This window comes from Melospiza melodia, chromosome 2 (assembly GCF_035770615.1).
Source record: "Melospiza melodia melodia isolate bMelMel2 chromosome 2, bMelMel2.pri, whole genome shotgun sequence".
In the NCBI taxonomy this organism is placed as follows: domain Eukaryota; kingdom Metazoa; phylum Chordata; class Aves; order Passeriformes; family Passerellidae; genus Melospiza; species Melospiza melodia.
The window spans coordinates 63,288,450-63,306,128 of NC_086195.1; the positions used below are offsets into that span (position 1 = coordinate 63,288,450).

Below are 17,679 nucleotides of genomic sequence, written 5' to 3' on the forward strand. Positions count from 1 at the left end.
CGTTCCGGCGAGGCCGGCCGGCGGCGGCGGCGCCCTCCTCAGGACAGCGCGGCCCCGAAGGAAAGACTACGGCTCCCGGCAAGCAGCGCGCGCGCCCTTGCGGGCGCGCCTCTCCCGCCACGGAGCACGCCGGGAGTTGTAGTGCGACGGGCGGTGGGGCCGCGCCCGGGAGGGTTTGGGGAGACGGGAGGAGGCGCCCCGTCCCTTCGCCGCCTGAGGGATGGTGGCGGCGGCCGCCCGGGAGTGTCGTGTGTGGGACACGGAGGTGGCGGTAGCTGTGGCGGCAGCTGTGGCGGCGGCTATGGCGCAGCAGCCGCCAATGTCACGGCGATGTTAGGCCCCAACGCGCCGCCCGCCAGCGCCGCCGCCAGGGAGCTCCGCGCCGGGAAGCGCTGAAAGGGGCAGGGCTGCTCCCGGGGCTGTTACGGCCCAGGATAGCGCAGCGGGCTGATGCTTCCACTTTAATTAATGCAGGTCCCCTAGCGGTGGCCTCGGTGCCACCGCAGACCGCGTCACTGCGGGTGCGGCAAGCAGCGGAGCCATTTCGCTGTGCCACGGGCGATGCCGCGGCCGCCACGGACACAGCGGCGGCCCCGGGCCGGACAGGCTGTTCGTCAGCCACGGTGTACGGTGCGACAGACACGTACATGAGATTGTGTGGCACCAGCGGGCCCGCACACCCTCGGAGGAGCACAGGGTGCCGATGGCAGGAGGGGGAGCCCCAGCAGCACCCACCAGGCTGCTTCCAGGCCCATCCCAGGAGCATCAGCCCAATAAAGACCCATTTCGAGGGGCACAGGAGCACAGTGGCGGGTGGGAACCCAAATGAAGGACTCAGAGAAAGGAACACCCTGTCCAGCCCCATCCCGGGAGCCTCAGCCCCAAAGCACCTTTAGGATTAGGGGTGCAGCTGTCTGCAGGGGTGTGGGACACAGGATGAGATGAAGGGGAAGAGCATTGGGGTGTTATGTTTGCCCAATTATCCCATCATAAAAAGGCCAAACAATATTAAAAGTAGTAACAATTTTAATTAAATAGTTTAGAAAATATATAAACAAGGGATAATTTGGTTCAAATAATAGCGCATAAGCAAAAACAACCGCGGGGTACGGAGGGCAGGGTTCAATGACCCTTGCCACTTCACGTACAAGCTTGCCAAGTGAAAGTCACCCCTTATATGCCATGTGTCAATACCATCTCCTCCCATTTTCAGTTCATCATTTTTCTGTCTCCGCCTTCATTACCACCTTTACCACGCATGCGCCACTACTCGGTTTGGTGGTCGCACAAGTCTTTGGGGTCGTCACTGATGAAGGCCCTGTAGTCTTCTTCATTGTCCTTTAATTCACCTTTGGGTTACACATGCGCACCAAGCCAGTACAATGTAAGCCAAGACTAACCTATCACTGCATCTGCATATCAAGGCAATAAATCCCTTATAATTAACATTTTCTTGGGACCCAAGCAGGTTCTTGGTCATTTTTAGGAACTGTATCTTCAGCTTCTTTCCTGTGGTCCTTGAAAACATCTGCTGGGAAGGGGGGGTGGGTGGAGCCCCTCCTTTCCCTCTCTTCTTTGGCATTACAACTTTTAGCTATTAACTCTTTTATTATTCTCAAATATTAATTACTGTATCAATATTGATTACTGTTTCAATTTTTATCAGCACAAATCATACCTATTTATCACAGGGGGATTGCACAGGACTCATCAGGGAGTGATTAGGGCAGGAACCAGGGGTGATCTAGGGCACACAGAGACACAAATATAGCATACAGGAATAAAAAGGGCCAGTCATGTGTCAATGGTTTGTGATGATTTGTCCACGTCCTGCACCTGATCCAGGTCTTCTCATTAAACTCCTTTTGCACTTTGCCCTGCGTGAGGAACTCGTGGTCAGAGCACCACAGGGAGCTGCTGCTGGGGGCTGGAGAGGCCGGGATTGAGGGGCAGGCCCAGGGCACTGCCTGAGCCCAGCTGCTGGAAGGAGACACCCTGCACACGTGTGTAAATACTGCTGTAATACACAGAGGCTCACTGGTGCACCTCTGTCCTGCTCAGCTGGAGCAGAGAGTGGGATGAGGCTTCCTCTGCTGAGTGGGAGGGCTCTGTGTGGATGGATGTGTAATCTGTGTCCGTGTGTATTTGCTTAATTAGTGCATATGTGAATGTGTGCATGTGCCTGCTGGGAATACAAACTCTTCTGGCTATTGCTTGGAGATGGGCATGGGGCTGCAGCAGCCTCACCTCTCTCAGGCTACCAGATCTCAGATAATTTTGCCACATCAATAGATACATATATTTGTGTACATACACACACTGGTGTATTTCATGGGGCTCCATATCGAAGCACAGCATTTCTACCCATTGAATTGAGATAAGATAGATTAAAGCAGACAGGCAACAGCTTTCTCCCAAAGCATTTGCACCAAAAAAAAAAAAAAAAAAAAAAAAAAAGAAAAAGGAAAAAAAAAAAGAAGCAAACATCAGTTCTGCTTTTCTTTCAGGGATTTCACGTTTCTTGCACCCTACCTAAGCACATCTGTAATGCAGCAGGAGGTCTGGTTACAGTATTGGCTGGCATTCCTGATATACCTTGAATCAAATTAACACAGTTATGGGTGGCAGCAGAGATCTCCAGGTTCTCCTGGTTTTGATGAAAGTCTGGTTTCAGTTGCAACAGAGCTAATGCAATGCAGGTACAAGGATGAATTCCTGTTTCCTGTCTCTCTGCTCTTCTGCTCCCTTCTCCCCACCAAGTACATATTTTCAGGCACAGTGAACTATGTTCATTCTGCATGTCTTGTAATAACCTACCCTTAACAGCCACCACAGATGACTCCTTTTTGGATCACAGTCATCACCTGCAGGCAAGGATTTGCAAAACTTGTGTGGGGTGAGGCTGTGAGGCAGCCTACCAGAAAGAGAGGCAGGTCCAGGCTGTCCAGGTCTGTGTGGTCACAGAGCAAGGCATGGAAATAGCAAAAAGCACCACCAGAGTTCCAGCTGTCTGAAAACAGAGATACCTGAGACCAGGCTGACATCAGGTGCAGGTAAAATTAAGACAGAAGGTAGCTTCATTTCTGACAACAACTTCTGAAGCCCTGAGAGTTTTTGTAATCTGAGTTAATTCAGCTGGAGGGAATTTACTCTTTAACCAATACACAATTTTGAGCAGAATTTTTCTTCATGCAAAAGCGAGGCACACCCTTCAGCATGTTTTTAAACACAGCCTTAAAAGATGACAACAACAGTGAAGGCTGACAAATGACCCTGAGCTGGGGGAGGAAGAGTGGAAGTGGACAGAGTAAACAGATCAGCCATCATGCTGTGATTGGGTTAAATTTGAGTTTAGGCAAAATACCCCTGGCTCTTGTTTTCCCCAGTGCAATGGGATGCCAGAAAATGGTATCACGATAATGCAGCCCTTTCTAAAAAAGGCCACGGAGCCAGACTGCTGACCATATTTAGCTCTACTAAGTTGCAATTGGCACCAGCAAGCCTTGGTTGTCACCCACTGACATTTTGTTCAGCCCTAAAAATGAAAACAGTTGCCTGCAATGTTTCAAGCCATGAGAGTCACTGAGGACTCGCAGATGGGAAAGAGAAAGATAAGGCAAAGTATCAAGTTCATCATGATTTAGGATCTCAAGGCCACCACAGCCAAAAGGGTTGTTCTTGAGAGGTGGCAGCAAACAGGAGCAGGGTCACAAGGGATGTCTGCAGCCACATGGGGTGAGCGCCCACCAGGGAGGAGCAGCACCTGTCCCATCTGCACCCCTGAACCTCACTGGCATGGAGGACCTGTCCATACTCCCCATCAGTAGGAGGTGCTCACCATGGGAGTCACTGTGAAATGCTTTGATGAGTCTGTGCCTGCAGTAAAGCTTGACTGCTCTCCTTTGCTTTGCCAGGTTTGGCTGAGGAAGGGTGGTCTGGGAGCTGTACCCTCAGGCTTACTCTTGGTGGTTGTTGGGCCCTTTACACTGTGCAGTGGAGAGATTGAAGCTTGGGAGTCTCCTGGGGGTCCCCAGGAGGAGGGCAGGCACCTTTGCCCAGCTGCTCAAGTCTGGGCCATCCCCACTTTCCTCTCCTTGTGTCCACCCTGCCTGGACAGATCAGAAAACCACCATTGCTGTCTGTGCCAGCTGCTGCCTCCAGGGACAATGGGAACTGGGTGACAATTCCAACTGCAGAAACCACAAACTGGTGTGGGCACTGAGGGGAGTTAGGTTGTCAAGGGCAAACCTCCATCAGAGAGCAGCAGGGAGCTGACACAGGGCTGGGGAAGGGGTTTGATCTTTTCCTCTCATGCAGGGAACACGGGGTGCTGTTGGTTCTGCCTCTCCCCTTGTCTGCAAAGTATCACTCCAGGAGTGACAGAGTTAACAAATACAGTGGAGGAGACAGCTCTGTAAGCTGAGCTACGTGGTCACATGCACAGGTTTTATTTTTAACATCCCAAAACTACTTGATGTTTCTGCCTGGGCTTGCTCCGTGTCCTTCTGTTCTCTTCTCTTTCTTTGTGTGCAGTTCTCCCTCACCCACCTCGCTTCAGCCCAGCTGAGCACAACCAGGAGAGAAGTGTTTGGTACGTGCACAGGGACTCTATGATCAAGGTAAGGCTTTGTAAATAGAGTTGGAGGGTTTTTTGGACAAACCTGAATGGAATGTAATAGTTACTATAGCAAGCTATGAAAATCAAGACATCTTCAAAACAGCCTTAGTAATTAAGATGAAATAGAATAATCATGAGATGTCTTAAATGACACTCTAAAACAGAGGCAGCTGGTAACTGTGAGCACTTCTGTGACATACTACTCTAAAAAAAACCCTCCATAATATATTCAGTGAATTAGCTGTAGTTTGCTGCACTCTATGCAGGATTTAAAAAAACCTAAAATGCTGATTGTAAGATGGGAGCTTCAGCAGCAGATCAGATGATAAATCAAAAATTCAATTTCTGTTATTTTCAGGAAATTTTCAGAGAATACAAGAAGATACAGTAAGGGTCAGAGGAAAGGCAAGAGCAATCTCATGGCAAAAATGCTGATACTTAAAATTAAATAAGTTTTGTAGATTGAGACTGTAAATTTTATGTTGAAAATCTAGACTGAATGAATGATGGAGTAAGAATTGCAAGAGTTAAAGGTACTACTGTACCATTTAGTCTTGTGACTGCTTAGCAATTTTTATTCATTAATCTCTTTCATTTTTATTTTATGACTTAGATCTTAACCAGTAGCTCTGAGTTTCTTTATACTGGGCACCTTTCAGAAAAGTATTTTAGTGAGATTGTTACCAGAGCATAAAATAGAACCCGAGCCCAGAGAGAAAAAAACATGGTTTGGACCATTACCCTCCTTTTATTTTTTCCCCCTTAGACTGCAACCAAACTGGACCTATTCTTTCAAAGCACTTGTTGAACTCAAACCAAGACCAAACCCATTTCCTAGTTACCAATGCAAAGTGAAATTTTGCTTGACTGTGTCTACCAAGGACAGCCCAGGGATCCCCAACAGGTCTGAGGAGCAGCAGAGCAGCTCCATGTCACAGCCTGCTGATCTGCCTGTCTCCCACAGGACTCCCCAGCAAGCCCAGCACGTGATGCTGATGCTGAGCTATCCTGCACTATGCCACCCGTCCAGGGGACCATTTCAGCACCTGGAATTTTGGGTGGGATTCTCTCAGATGAGCTATGGCTCCATTGCACCAGGTAGGGAGGAGCAAGAAACATTGCTGATCCAGGTGTTTTAGTGGGGAGTGCAGTGCAGGGTTCCAGCCAGCAATGCCCTGTGTTACCTGTGCCTCACTGCTCTGGAGTCTCCCTGCTCCTCCTGTAACAGCTTTAGTGCATTTCACCAGACAGAAATTGCACAAGCAAATTTTGGTGCCACTTTACTGCCTGTGTGCAGCACAGATTTTCCAGGCAAGGGGGAGGCCTGATGGTGCAACAGCTTCTCTTGATCTCCATGGTCCTGCATGTCAGGTGTAGGGAGCTGAGGAGAAGCTGATGTGCTGTTCTGAGAACGTGAGCAAGAGGCATGCTGAAAAAGAAAGGCAAAGAACATGAATTGAAGTCCTTACCCAACTGCTGCACTATACTGTGGATTTATTTTTTCAGTATAAAGCAATTCCAACCTGTTCAGCAACTCTGAAACAGTGTTTATTGCCATGAAACACCACAGCCTCATCCACATCATCCCCAGGTAGGAAATACAGGCAGCAGCTCCCTAATTGTCACAGCTTCATCCTTCCATTGTTGGGCTTATCCAACAAGTCAGTTGTTTCACAGAAAATCTTAATCCTCATGTCTTATGCTAAGGACTTAAAGTTCACCAGCATTGCTCTGGAGTCAAAGTGCCCCTGTAAAATCCAAGTGAACTTGTTCAAGGTCACCTCAAAAGCAGGTCTTGTTCATGCTCACTATTAGTGTCATCGATGAAGGTTTCATCTGCACCTTTAATTCTCCCTTTCCACCTGCCCTGAGCCATACCACACTCACAGCCTGCCTCATTTAAAGCTTGGCTGGCAGTGAGTATTGTACAAGGTCAGTCTGAAATGGCAACTTCAGAGCAGGAGTGCCATCAAGAACAGTGACCCACTGTGCTGAGTGCCAAGGGGGTCACCCAAGCTGTAGCTGACCCTGCTGTGGGTGTTGAGGTGTGGAGTTCGACTTATTTAGAGGTCCCCACGACTCCAGGTGGCATTCTTGGATTTGCTTTTCATTTTGTGTCTAAGGAGAGGACTTAAGAAAACTTGGGCTCCTGGGATTCATGTACAAATGCAATGCACTATGGTTTCCAACGGCATAGTGATTTTGTTCTCACCTCTAAGAAATAAAAATATCTATTTAGCAAAAAGGGACCCAAGCCTGATTTTTTGACAAGATTGATAAGCAAGTAGTGATTGAGGAAGAGCAGTGCATGAAAGGAAAAGAAAATCACTAGTTAAAGAAGACTTACTTGGTGTCCTAGAAAATGTGATTCTATAGCTGGCTCTGCCAAAGTTTTTGTGCAGGAGGCATGCAACTGCAAGTGAAACATAAAAACCTGAGCATCTCTATGCTTGGCATTTTTGTCTGGCATTTACATATTTGTATAAAATACCATATTTAATTCTATATATTTTTATCTTTCTAAACTTTATTTCTACATCTGCCAAATAGAAGCAATAGTATTTTTCAACCTCAAGTGCTTCTCTAGTATTGCAAAGATAAATTCATTATTGTGAAAACGATCAGATCTAAGATAGTAAATATACTGACATGAAAATTCTTATATGGTAAGACAATTCCCCTCAAGATTTCAGTATAATAAAGATGAGATAAATGCTATATACTGGGTAACAAGAGTTAAAAGAAATAGAGAACATTGCCCATCTGCCCCATGCACTTTACCAAAAGTATTCACATTCCTTCTGTTGAAACATTATATATAACTTCAGCATTTTTGGCTCCAGCATTTGGATGTGAACTTTTGTGAGATTTTTTTAGGAGTTTGTTATCATGTTGTAAAATTTAGAAATTTTGGAATCTCATCTCAGAGGCACTCTTTAGGGTCATTATCTGGGTTTCTGGTGGCCCCTTTGGATATTTCTTCAAATTGGGAGGTATCTCTTGATTCTGTGCAAAGAGCTCAGGTACAATGTATGACCTTAGTATGTCAAATGGTCAATCACATGCCAAATGAGAAAATACTTGTATTATTTTGGCTCATTGACTGCAAATTAATTAAATGTCTCCTGAAAATAAATTTTAATTGGTTTATAAACTGTAAGTTATTATCACTGAACAGGCCCACTCCAGACACAGACGTAGATGCAGTTAAAATAGCAGCTGTATATTTTTAAACCTTACTTGATTTGCTGTCATTATGGTCTAAAAATATTTACCAAAATGGACAGACTATGGACTGTTATGTGCATTCTTTCCTTACACAGTAGCTTGAACATGATTGAAGTAATCATTTCTGGTTTGTTTGGATTTTTTTTTCCTAACCCAGACCTGGAGAAATTTTGCAAGTTGCAAGGAATCAAGAAGTGTACAAGTTTAGAGAAATGTTTTGTCACTTGACTTATCTGTGTGTCACCTGCCTCTGGAAGTTACGTATCAAACCTACTGAGGCAAAATTTGTAAACTTTTTGCTGAGTGTTTTGAGTTTGTAGTTTGTGTACTTGCAATAATACCATCAACTAAACCACAGCCAACTAAATTATCAATTAAAATACAGAGATCCTAATTACTGGCATGTCAGAATAGAAGAAGCATTCAAACCCTCATAAATATCAGAAAGAAACACTCTGTCCCTTCTTCCTGTCCTCTATGTTCACAGATTTGACAATGAGAAGAGAGGAATAGATATCTTTTGTCTGAAAAGAACAGCATATACAAGTTAGAGATGAGGTAAACTAAACTAAAAAAATGCCTGAATAACGAGGAAGACTGGTTCTGCATCTGAATGCTGTGATAGGGTCACTTTTCATAAATAAAGCATGTATTTTCTTTCTCTTCACATGATTTGGACAGGGTTTATTTCAGCATACAGCAATGTGAAAGCTAGCTTCTCTGCCATCAGTTCATTCTGTGTTTTGGAGAACAAGAAGGCCTATGCCTCTAATGTAGGGGGTTTTTTTAATCAACTATTTCTCCCCAAGAGTTACTTTTGCAGTGGAAAGTATTGTTCACACAGTCATGTTTTTATTGCAGTGTAATGTACCCAGCCTTTCCTCTGACCTTATGCAAGTCATGGCTGGGACTATTTTTAGAGATTATATTTGCAGCAAAATGCTACAAGAATGAGAGCAGCAAGGATGCCACCAGTGTGAAATAAATCCATCTGTATCTCCCGCTTCTCTGAACTGCATAAAAGTAGATGTAACTAAGCAGCCTAAAGCAGGACAGGTGCCACCCCAAACCACATGTATTTAAGGGCTTGGTGTGGTTGAGGTCACCCTGGCTAGCACACTGGTGTCACCTCTGTGCAGAAGCCAGCATTTCCTAAGGCAAGGCAGGGATGTTATAATGGGAAGTCACAATGTTTTATTTTCTGCCTTGCTATCTTGAGCTCTTTCCTTGGAAAGGTGATGGTACCTTATACTTGAGAGTTCAAGTTTGTCTCTGAGTAAAGTGACCACCAAGGGTGTGTGCTCCTTTACTCTGCAGGGCCAAGAGGGAATGGGGTTGATTCATTAGGAGGGTAAAAAGGTATTGATCAGCACTGGAAATTGCAAAAGATGGAACAAAGTTGTGTTGAGCAATTAATGCACATCTAATTTTCAAATGTGAGTGTTGGTATTTAGTGCAGAGACCCACAAGCATTGCTTTTCCTAGATGTCTTTCCTTCTCCAGTATTGTTCATGATTTCCATGCCAGGGTGTAAAGGTCTGAAAGATATGAAGTTAAGAGAACACCTTCAAGAAAGAGAGAGGAAGTTCTTCATGTAGAATCTCTTCCCCCAAGCCTGAGCCCACTTCCTCTGCAGCTCACCTCTCCCCAGAGCTAGGTCACTTAACCCTGCATTTGCAAACACTACTTTTCTTGAACTTTATTTTCTTGACTTTGGAAAAATAATACAAAGTTTAAACTATTTTACTACCAATTCCTGCATTTTCTCAGAGCCTAGTGAGAGTCTACTGGGCCTGTGGTAGTTCTTACTGCATGAAATGGCAGGGGAGGAGGAAGATTTGTCAAATTTTTTTCCTATTTTCACATAAAAAAGAAAAGCACCCTGGGTCCTGTTTGAAAACAAAACTCGAGTTCCTCCTTATTGTTAGCTTCTTTCTTTCCACAAAGATTCACAGTGATTGCAGAACCAGGCTGGAAGGCAGCTCCTATAGTAAGGAGCAGGAAGTCAAAAGCTGGGAGGTTTCTACTAGCAGCAGGTCTTCTATGGGCCAAGTTACTGATAGCAGTTGAAGGTATCCAGGGAAGTAGTGTCTGAGCAGCCTCTAGTTCTGTAAGGCAACAATTGGAGTGTGAGGGTAAATCAGGAAAGCAGAGTAAAGGCCAAGGAAACTAGCTCTTACCCAGGCTGTTTTCCACACTGGAATAATCCTGAAGATAATCCTCACTCTTGACCTTGGTGGTGTAGAGCAAAGGGAGGTTCACTGTGCAACATTCATGTCTTTGTGGGGAGATGAGAAGAGGCCTAAGCCAAATGTAGAGAAGAAAAAGGAATGTCATTTTTCCTGCTCAGTGTTGAGGAAGTGGGATGCTCCTTCACTGTGCCCCTAGGAGTCTTGATTTCAGCAGCCTGGTGAAATGCTGGGACAGAAAACAGCTCATACCCTGGCTGCCTGAGCTAAGGAGTAAAGACCTTGTGTGTGTCTGTGCTCTACCAGGCCAGGCTGTACCGTGGGGCTCAGAAGAGATAAGTGACTGTGATAAGGAGCTGGCAGTCACTTTCTCACAGCCTCATCCCCACCAGAAGTGCATGTTCACACCTCATGTGTGGAAACCAGCTGTGGTCATGGAGGGTCTGTGGCTCTCCTCATTCCTTCAGACAATAACTCTTGTCTCTTTGTCTTTGCCACTCACAGCACCGGGCCCAGAAAACTCCCCCTGGGCAACACAGGCACTGTGAGCGATGTTTCAGCCGGCACTGCCGCGCACCCATTGAGATCTCCGTGTCCTGCATGGTGATCAGCTGCCACCTCCACTGCGGGGCCACCTTCCACATGTGCAAGGAGGAGGAGCACAAATTGCTCTGCCCCTTGGAGCAGGTGTCCTGCCTCAACTCAGCCTATGGCTGCCCTTTCTCCATGGCCCGCTTCAAGCTGGGGAAGCACCTCCAGGTCTGCCCAGCCAGCGTTGTCTGCTGCTCGATGGAGTGGAACCGCTGGCCAAACGTGGATTCAGACACAACGCTGCACAAGAATATCATGAAAGAGACCTTGACTGAAGAGTGTCTGGACACAGCTTTGGCACTCAGAGACCAGAAGATACTTTTCAGGGCTTTGAAAGTAGCTGAATTATTTCCAGAGTGGAGGAAAAAGGATGAACTGGAAGAATTAATGGATCAGGCCATGGGTGGGGAAGCAGGTGCTGTGGGAGGAGCTGCCTGTGGTTCCCAAGAGGGCAATGACCAGTGTGAGCTTAGCCAACGTGAGCGGGAAGATTTGGCAAAGGACAAAGAGGGAATGGATCTGGGGAGTTACAAAACATGGGAGAACATTTTCAGCAAAGAGCTTCTGGCTTGCCAGGTAACAGGCTCAGCAACCAGCACAGGACAAAAGACGGAGGAGGCTTCCAAAAAGACAGCAGCAGCTTCTCATGCTGCCAGCTCCGCAGAGAAGGCAAAGGAAGGACCTGATGTTGCAGAAGCAGGAAAGGGCCAAAAGTCTGAACAAGTAACACCGAGTAGAGAACTGAATGGACTGGCTCCCTGGCAAGAAGGGGTCCTGGAGAGGCTGAAGAAGGAAGTCGGTGTGGCGGATTACAACATGTATCTGGTCCATCACGGGGGAATGCTCATCCGCTTTGGCCAGATGGCTGCTTGCACTCCCAGAGAAAAAGATTTTGTCTATGGGAACTTGGAAGCCCAGGAGGTGAAGACGGTCTACACCTTCAAAGTGCCAGTGAGTTACTGTGGCAAAAGAGCACGACTAGGAGATGCACTGGGCCACAAGATGCCAACTTCAGACAAGTCAGTGGATACCTCAGAACTGGGAATAAACATAGAAGATCTACCTAAGACAAATATAGTCGAAGCCACACTGCTGTGTGCTCTGGAGAAAGAGCTGAAAGGCCATGAGATCTCTGAAGCAAGAGGTATCGATGGACTCTTTGTGGATTTTGCGACACAGACATACAGCTTTCCTTTGGAGCCCTTCTCCTCCAGCGCAGTTCTAGCAGATATTCTGGATGAAAACAGCCCACCAGAGCTGCACATGGAGCTCTACACTGAATGTGTAACCAGAAGACACAACAAAAGCAGTTCAGCTTTCACGTTCACTTGCAGTCATTTCTTTAGGAGGGATGAGTTCCCATTCCACTTCAAGAATGTGCATGCTGATATCCAGTCGTGCCTGGACGGATGGTTCCAGCACCGCTGCCCACTGGCCTACTTGGGATGTCCTTTTGTCCAAAATCACTTCCGCCCCGAGGGACTTAAGGCCAAGGTTATTTACAGCAAGCCTCTCAAGACATTTGCTATTAAGCCAGAAGTGGACACCCTTCTTGCTGAACCGGGCAAGTGCAACTTCATAGTGGATAGTCGAGGGAGAAGCAAGGACTTGCTGAGCAGCCTCCCAGTGGAAGTGCTCAAGTACATTGCAGGATTCCTGGACAGCTTCAGTTTATCTCAGCTATCACAAGTGTCAGTGCTCATGAGGGACATCTGTGCCACTCTTCTTCAAGAGAGGGGAATGGTCCTGCTGGTCTGGGAGAAAAAAAGATATTCCCACGGTGGTGCTTCTTGGAGAGCTCGCAAAAAGGCAAGTGGCTGTGACACTGGGAAAAAGAGTCATGAGTTCTCTTCAGATAAAACATGGGAATGACAAGAAAAGCTGCATTTAAACATGCAGATGTGGGGAAGGTTCACGAGGTTGTGAATTTGCACAGGGGTTTGTTGTCAGGGCCCAGAGCTGTAGGGTGCAGTACATCTAACAAAAGGATGAAGGTGTAACTAGACATTTTCTGAAAGTCCTCACCCAAGCTCATCTTGGGTAACCCCTTTGCATGTTCACCATTTCTAGGCACTGAGAACTAAGAATTCCTGATATTTAAGTACTACCATCCCCATTAAAAATGGCAGGTGATAACTAAAGCAGCAAAACCAGCAAGTACAAGATACATAACAATACAGACCCCCTTTTTCACTTGCTATGCCAGCTCTGCACCATCAGACGTTCATTGCAGTGTCCAGAGTGAGTAATGCACACCCATTGTAAGCATAGACAGGCATTTAAAATCCTCATTTTCTCTCCCCCATTCCTGTCCCCTCTCTTGCATTAGGTCTGGCAGTTCAGCAGCCTGTTCTCCAGAGTTCACAACTGGCAGCGCAGCGATGTCCCGAGCATGTCGGAGCACCTGAGGAATTGTCCCTTCTACCAGGCGGAGCACAGGACAGACCCCGTGCTGCTGACGGGCATGAGCGAGTCTCAGGAGCAGACTCGAAAGACTTTGGTCTCTACTTTCAAGCACAGAGTCTGAACAAGTTGCTTCCCCTCTGCCATGCTCCCTTCAGGGCTCTGAGATGAAGATTTGGGGATTCAGGTGTAGAGACTGTTGCTTCCAGCTCTCCTTTGGACATACAAAATTGGTTTCTCCCCAGCTGCATTTGAAACCTCTGCATTTTTTTTCCCTACATTAATTTGTTAAAGCTTCGACCACTGCTTACTAACTTCACATGCTTTCTGTTTTCTGTTCCTGGTTTAATACAGCATCCTGAAGAAAGCAATGAGGATCTTGTCTGAAAACAGCATTTTTACATCCTTGAAGGTAGGCTGCTGCTCCTTTACCATGTGCCTGAGATAAGCAAGAGCAGTTAAGTTAATGTACTTAGCTCAAATAAATCTGAAACACCTTAGTTTTGTCTGGAAAGCCAAGTTCTTGGAGCACAAGTAGATGCCCTCCTGCCTGGCAGACCTAGGGACTGCTAACCTGCTCTGAGACATGGGCAGAAGAAAAGGACACCCCAAAATTACATTAATTAATTAGAACTCCAGTGACAACTTGGGAATTCACTGCACAGCCACAGACCATCATTTAGGACCCTGACTAAGGCAAGCACACCTAGTTGAGTGCAAGCCTAAAGCTGAGCTCATAGGAGCATTCAAACCAAACCAAAGCAACCAAGCTTGTTCTTTGTTAGAAGTAACCAAGTGGCAAATAATTTCGGAGACTCAATTGACTTTTTATATTTTAAGGTAACAACTTTCTGTGTTTTATCTGAAAATTCATTAAAGCCATTAAAGAATATTTGAAGTCATTTTCAGAACACCTTACCAACTCAGTTTTGCAGTTGTAAACTGCAAGTTCTAATTGTAAGCAACTGAGCGCAGGAAGGTAAAGAAATAATATTCTTTTCCATAAAAGAAAAGTAATTCAGTAACCCATTCAGTAACTGTATGGATAATGTTTGCTTCAGATGAATGGCCTAGAGCATAGAATCTTTTTTTACAGAGCAGAAAAGTGATTAGAATTTGGTTTATCTTCTAATAAATACACTAACTTAAACCAGAATGGGCTTGTTGAGGCAACAGATGAGAGAAAACAGGCATGTTACCAGCAGTTACACTCCTTGAAACCATTCTAGTGGTGCTAGTCAGAAATGCCATGGATGTGATGGTGGGTGAGATTCCTCTGGAACAGCCATAAATTTATTTGTCATCTTAGGACAGTCTCCAGCCACGGCACAGCCACAGGGTTCTGACTCACCCCCTTTCTTTTTCAAGTTCTTAGCCAGAAGTGTGAGCTCAGGACTGAGGTCTGGCTTTCATCTCTCTGTCTCGGGCAGGAGAACCTTGCTGGGAGCTGGGATGTTTGCTGGCCTGGACCACTGCTCCTCTCACCTGGGCTGGCCAGGTGCAAGCTGGCTCAGGCAGGTGGATGGAAATGTGCTGCCCTTGCCATCCATGACCTGGTGCAGATGTGGGATGAGGTGGCCATGCAAGAAGGAGCCCTCTCTTATCCAGAGAGGTTTCTGATGCACCTGAGCTGAGTGCTTGGTAACCAAAGGCATGAATTGCATGGTGACCCAAACCACCCTGAGTGCAGCTCAGCCTTGCCTACACTTGCAGCTTAAGTGCTCCCTGTGAGATTTTTAACCATATGAGGATGTTTTTCATCTCCAGACACACACCCTCAGGAGCACACAGTCTGAGCTGTGAGGACAGTGGAATGGTCCCAGGAACAGGAAAAGCAGCACTTTTTTTTTTCTTTTTCTTTATCTTTTTCTTTATATTTTTATTTTTATTTTTATTTTTTTCTCTTTTTCTTTTTTCTTCTTTTTTTTATGCTACTCTATTTTCTGCCCCTAGAGATCCTTTCTGGGAAGTCTCATAATGCTTTAGACACGAAAATAAACTTCTCTGCACAGATATCCTGAAGAAAACACAAGTAGCATCCCAGGTTTATAAAGAGGAAATGGAAGGAAATGAGCACAGGGAACCTAAGCTGGGCCAGGAGCAGTTAGAACCACTCTGATCCTTCATCCTGAGGCTTAAGCCACTGCACAAAAACAAACTGTCCATCCATTAAAGCTGCTTACAAAAACTCACCTGCCCTCAAAACATTCCATAACATGAGCTGCCCAATATTATCTCCTTGTTTTACCTAGCAAAGTTGACAGATATTAAAACATACAGCCAGAATTCCTAGACTTCCTATGTCTCTAGGAATTCCTGAGAGAATTCCTGGGACTCAACATCAGGGCCTCATTCTTCATTTACCATGTTTCTGATTTTGAAAGATGCTGAGCACCCAACTGTAGCTGCAGACCACAATATCTGCAAATGCATGTCCAAAACTTGGGAATCTATGCTGGGTGCTTGAAAATGGAGCCACTTACTTTTATGGACAATTTGGGGAGATGGAAGAAAGGTTGCTTAAATAATAAGGTCTCAGAGTAAGTCAGTGTTCAAGGCTGGCAGGAGACCATGAAAAATTTCAGCCTGTGAACAATCTCTCACATGATCAGCTGTAAAGTGCTGTGGCTGCCCTGAAATTTTGGGCTATGTTAGGTGTGAATTTGGCTCATTTTACCTTTAGTGACAGTGTCACCAGCACTGCTGCCATTCTGCTCCTGGCTGCCTTCTGTCAGTTCAGGGGATTTTGTTCTTGTCACTCCCTGCTCCTGGAGATGGCAAACTTCAGTTCCAGCCTTATTAAAATGGATCCTGCTTATTCCCTCCACAGAGGGTGTATGAGTCAGCCTTCAGGGGGATGCAACCTTTGGAAATGCAATGGTTGAGGTCAGAGTTAGGAATATTGCAACCTCTACCTCATGGGATCAGCCAGGGTGTGCATAGAACATGCAGGAGACTGGATCATTTCCCTTCTGGCTCATTTCCCTTCTTCCCTACAGGGCATTCTGGAGAGACACAGAGTGCTCATTCATAGAGATACATATTTGCTCCTGTGAATATATAGGTGTATTTCTGAAAAACTGTAAATTTGATTAAGTAACCTTCAGCATATCCAGTCAAAGCTGAAAATCCACAGGCAAAATCTTCAGGTTAGTCTGGTCAACCTGATCTGGGAGAGGCAAAGCTGTACAGGGAAGGGGACATCACCCTTGCATTTCTGCACACCCACCTGGCCAATGTCAGCAGGGAGCTGCTTCTCACTTCATCCTAGCCTTACCAGGGGTGGAGAGCCGTGGGCTGGTGTCAGATGCAGTTTTATTCATCTCAGGGTCATGCCAAGCCAGCTCAGTGTTGGTGGTCCTGCCATTAGCAGAGTCAGCAGAAGATTTAGGAGCTGGAAGGAACTGAATTTTCCTGCAGTGTGTGTCTTGGTGAGCACAAAGCTGGCTTATTGAAAAGGTGAGAGGCTTCAGTTTGAGTTAAGCAAGTCCTTAGCTCCTGGTCTGAGTTTGTAATTTGTCAAAGAAAACTTTGGTTAAATCTCAGCTTGAGTAATTTGATTAGAAGAAACTGAGCATGTGGTGTCTTTCAAAATAGTCTATTGTTTTGGCAGGGTCTGAACTGGAAAAGGGGATCCAATTCCAGCAGAGCATTGAGGTTGCTCTCAGTCCAGCCCCCACACTCTGGATCTTCATGACTTTGATCTTGTCTGTGCTGTCCTCAAGTCCTGTGAAGTGCAAGAGCAATACTCCACACGCTCCAGGCTGATGTGTCTTGCAGTGTTTCCTCTCACTGGAAAATTGGAAGTGAAATGAAGGCATCGTGGATATCAGAAAGGTCAGAGCAGGGCAAAAACCTCATGACAAGAGAAGACAGGAACCAGGAAAGGTACTGGGTTTGGATAGAGAGAGCTGCCTCTTTGTAGGTGGTGTGAGGAGAGGCAGAGGAGACAGGTGAAAGGGCACAGGAATGAAAGGAGTTGGGATGTGCTGCCAAAACCAGAGGTTTTCTGGATAGAAGCATTTCCTTGAGAAGGACTCTGGAAGTTCCCAAATGGTGCAATACAGTAATAACATGGGGCAGAAGATCATTTTTAAGGGGTGAAAGGGCAAGTGACCTGCTGACATGTATCCTAAGTCTGGGCTGAGGGAAGGAATTTTCTGATGGACCTCCAACTCCCAAAACTGAGAGAGCACAGATAAGGTGAAGTTTATCTGAACAGTGCCTGTTATTTTGTGAAACTCTGTAACTCCTTGTTGCATTCTTAGGAATAAAAATTATTATGGTATAAAAAAATCCATTCAAATTCAGGCCTTTGTTTTCTTGACTTCATCACATAAATGTATGTTTTGCCTTCAAATGAGGTGTGGCAGTTCCTGTACTCTCATATTCATTATGCTCTCATATTCATTATGCTGTCCTCTGCTCTGCTCTTCACTATAATTTTCTTGGTTGAAGACTTTTATTTATATATGTTTCATATTTATTTAATTTTAACAAATATTTTTAGGTTTGACCTCATCTTCTTTGCACAGCCACTTTCTCCTTCCTGGTTCAGTTATTTACTTAAATGAAAAACTATATCTTCTTTTAAAAATCCATTTTCCAGATTGATGCTACATTATATCTACAAACATATGAAGAAAATTT

General features: G+C 45.6%; 1 protein-coding gene across 1 annotated transcript; it reads left to right on the forward strand.

The window, feature by feature from the left end:
- The first annotated feature begins 4,434 nt into the window (after positions 1 to 4,434).
- FBXO40 (F-box protein 40) lies at positions 4,435 to 17,335 on the forward strand. Its single transcript, XM_063148459.1, has 4 exons — positions 4,435 to 4,619; positions 10,540 to 12,435; positions 12,956 to 13,441; positions 16,643 to 17,335. The coding sequence occupies exons 1-3, from the start codon at positions 4,611 to 4,613 to the stop codon at positions 13,151 to 13,153; spliced, it is 2,103 nt and encodes a 700-aa protein (XP_063004529.1). The 5' UTR covers positions 4,435 to 4,610; the 3' UTR covers positions 13,154 to 13,441; positions 16,643 to 17,335.
- Positions 17,336 to 17,679: the final 344 nt, after the last annotated feature.

Bases quoted from the DNA above. Each gene is read 5' to 3' on its own strand.
- FBXO40 (XM_063148459.1), top strand. The intron at 12,436-12,955 runs GCAAGTGGCTGT...CTCTTGCATTAG, and splicing joins CTTGGAGAGCTCGCAAAAAG to GTCTGGCAGTTCAGCAGCCT.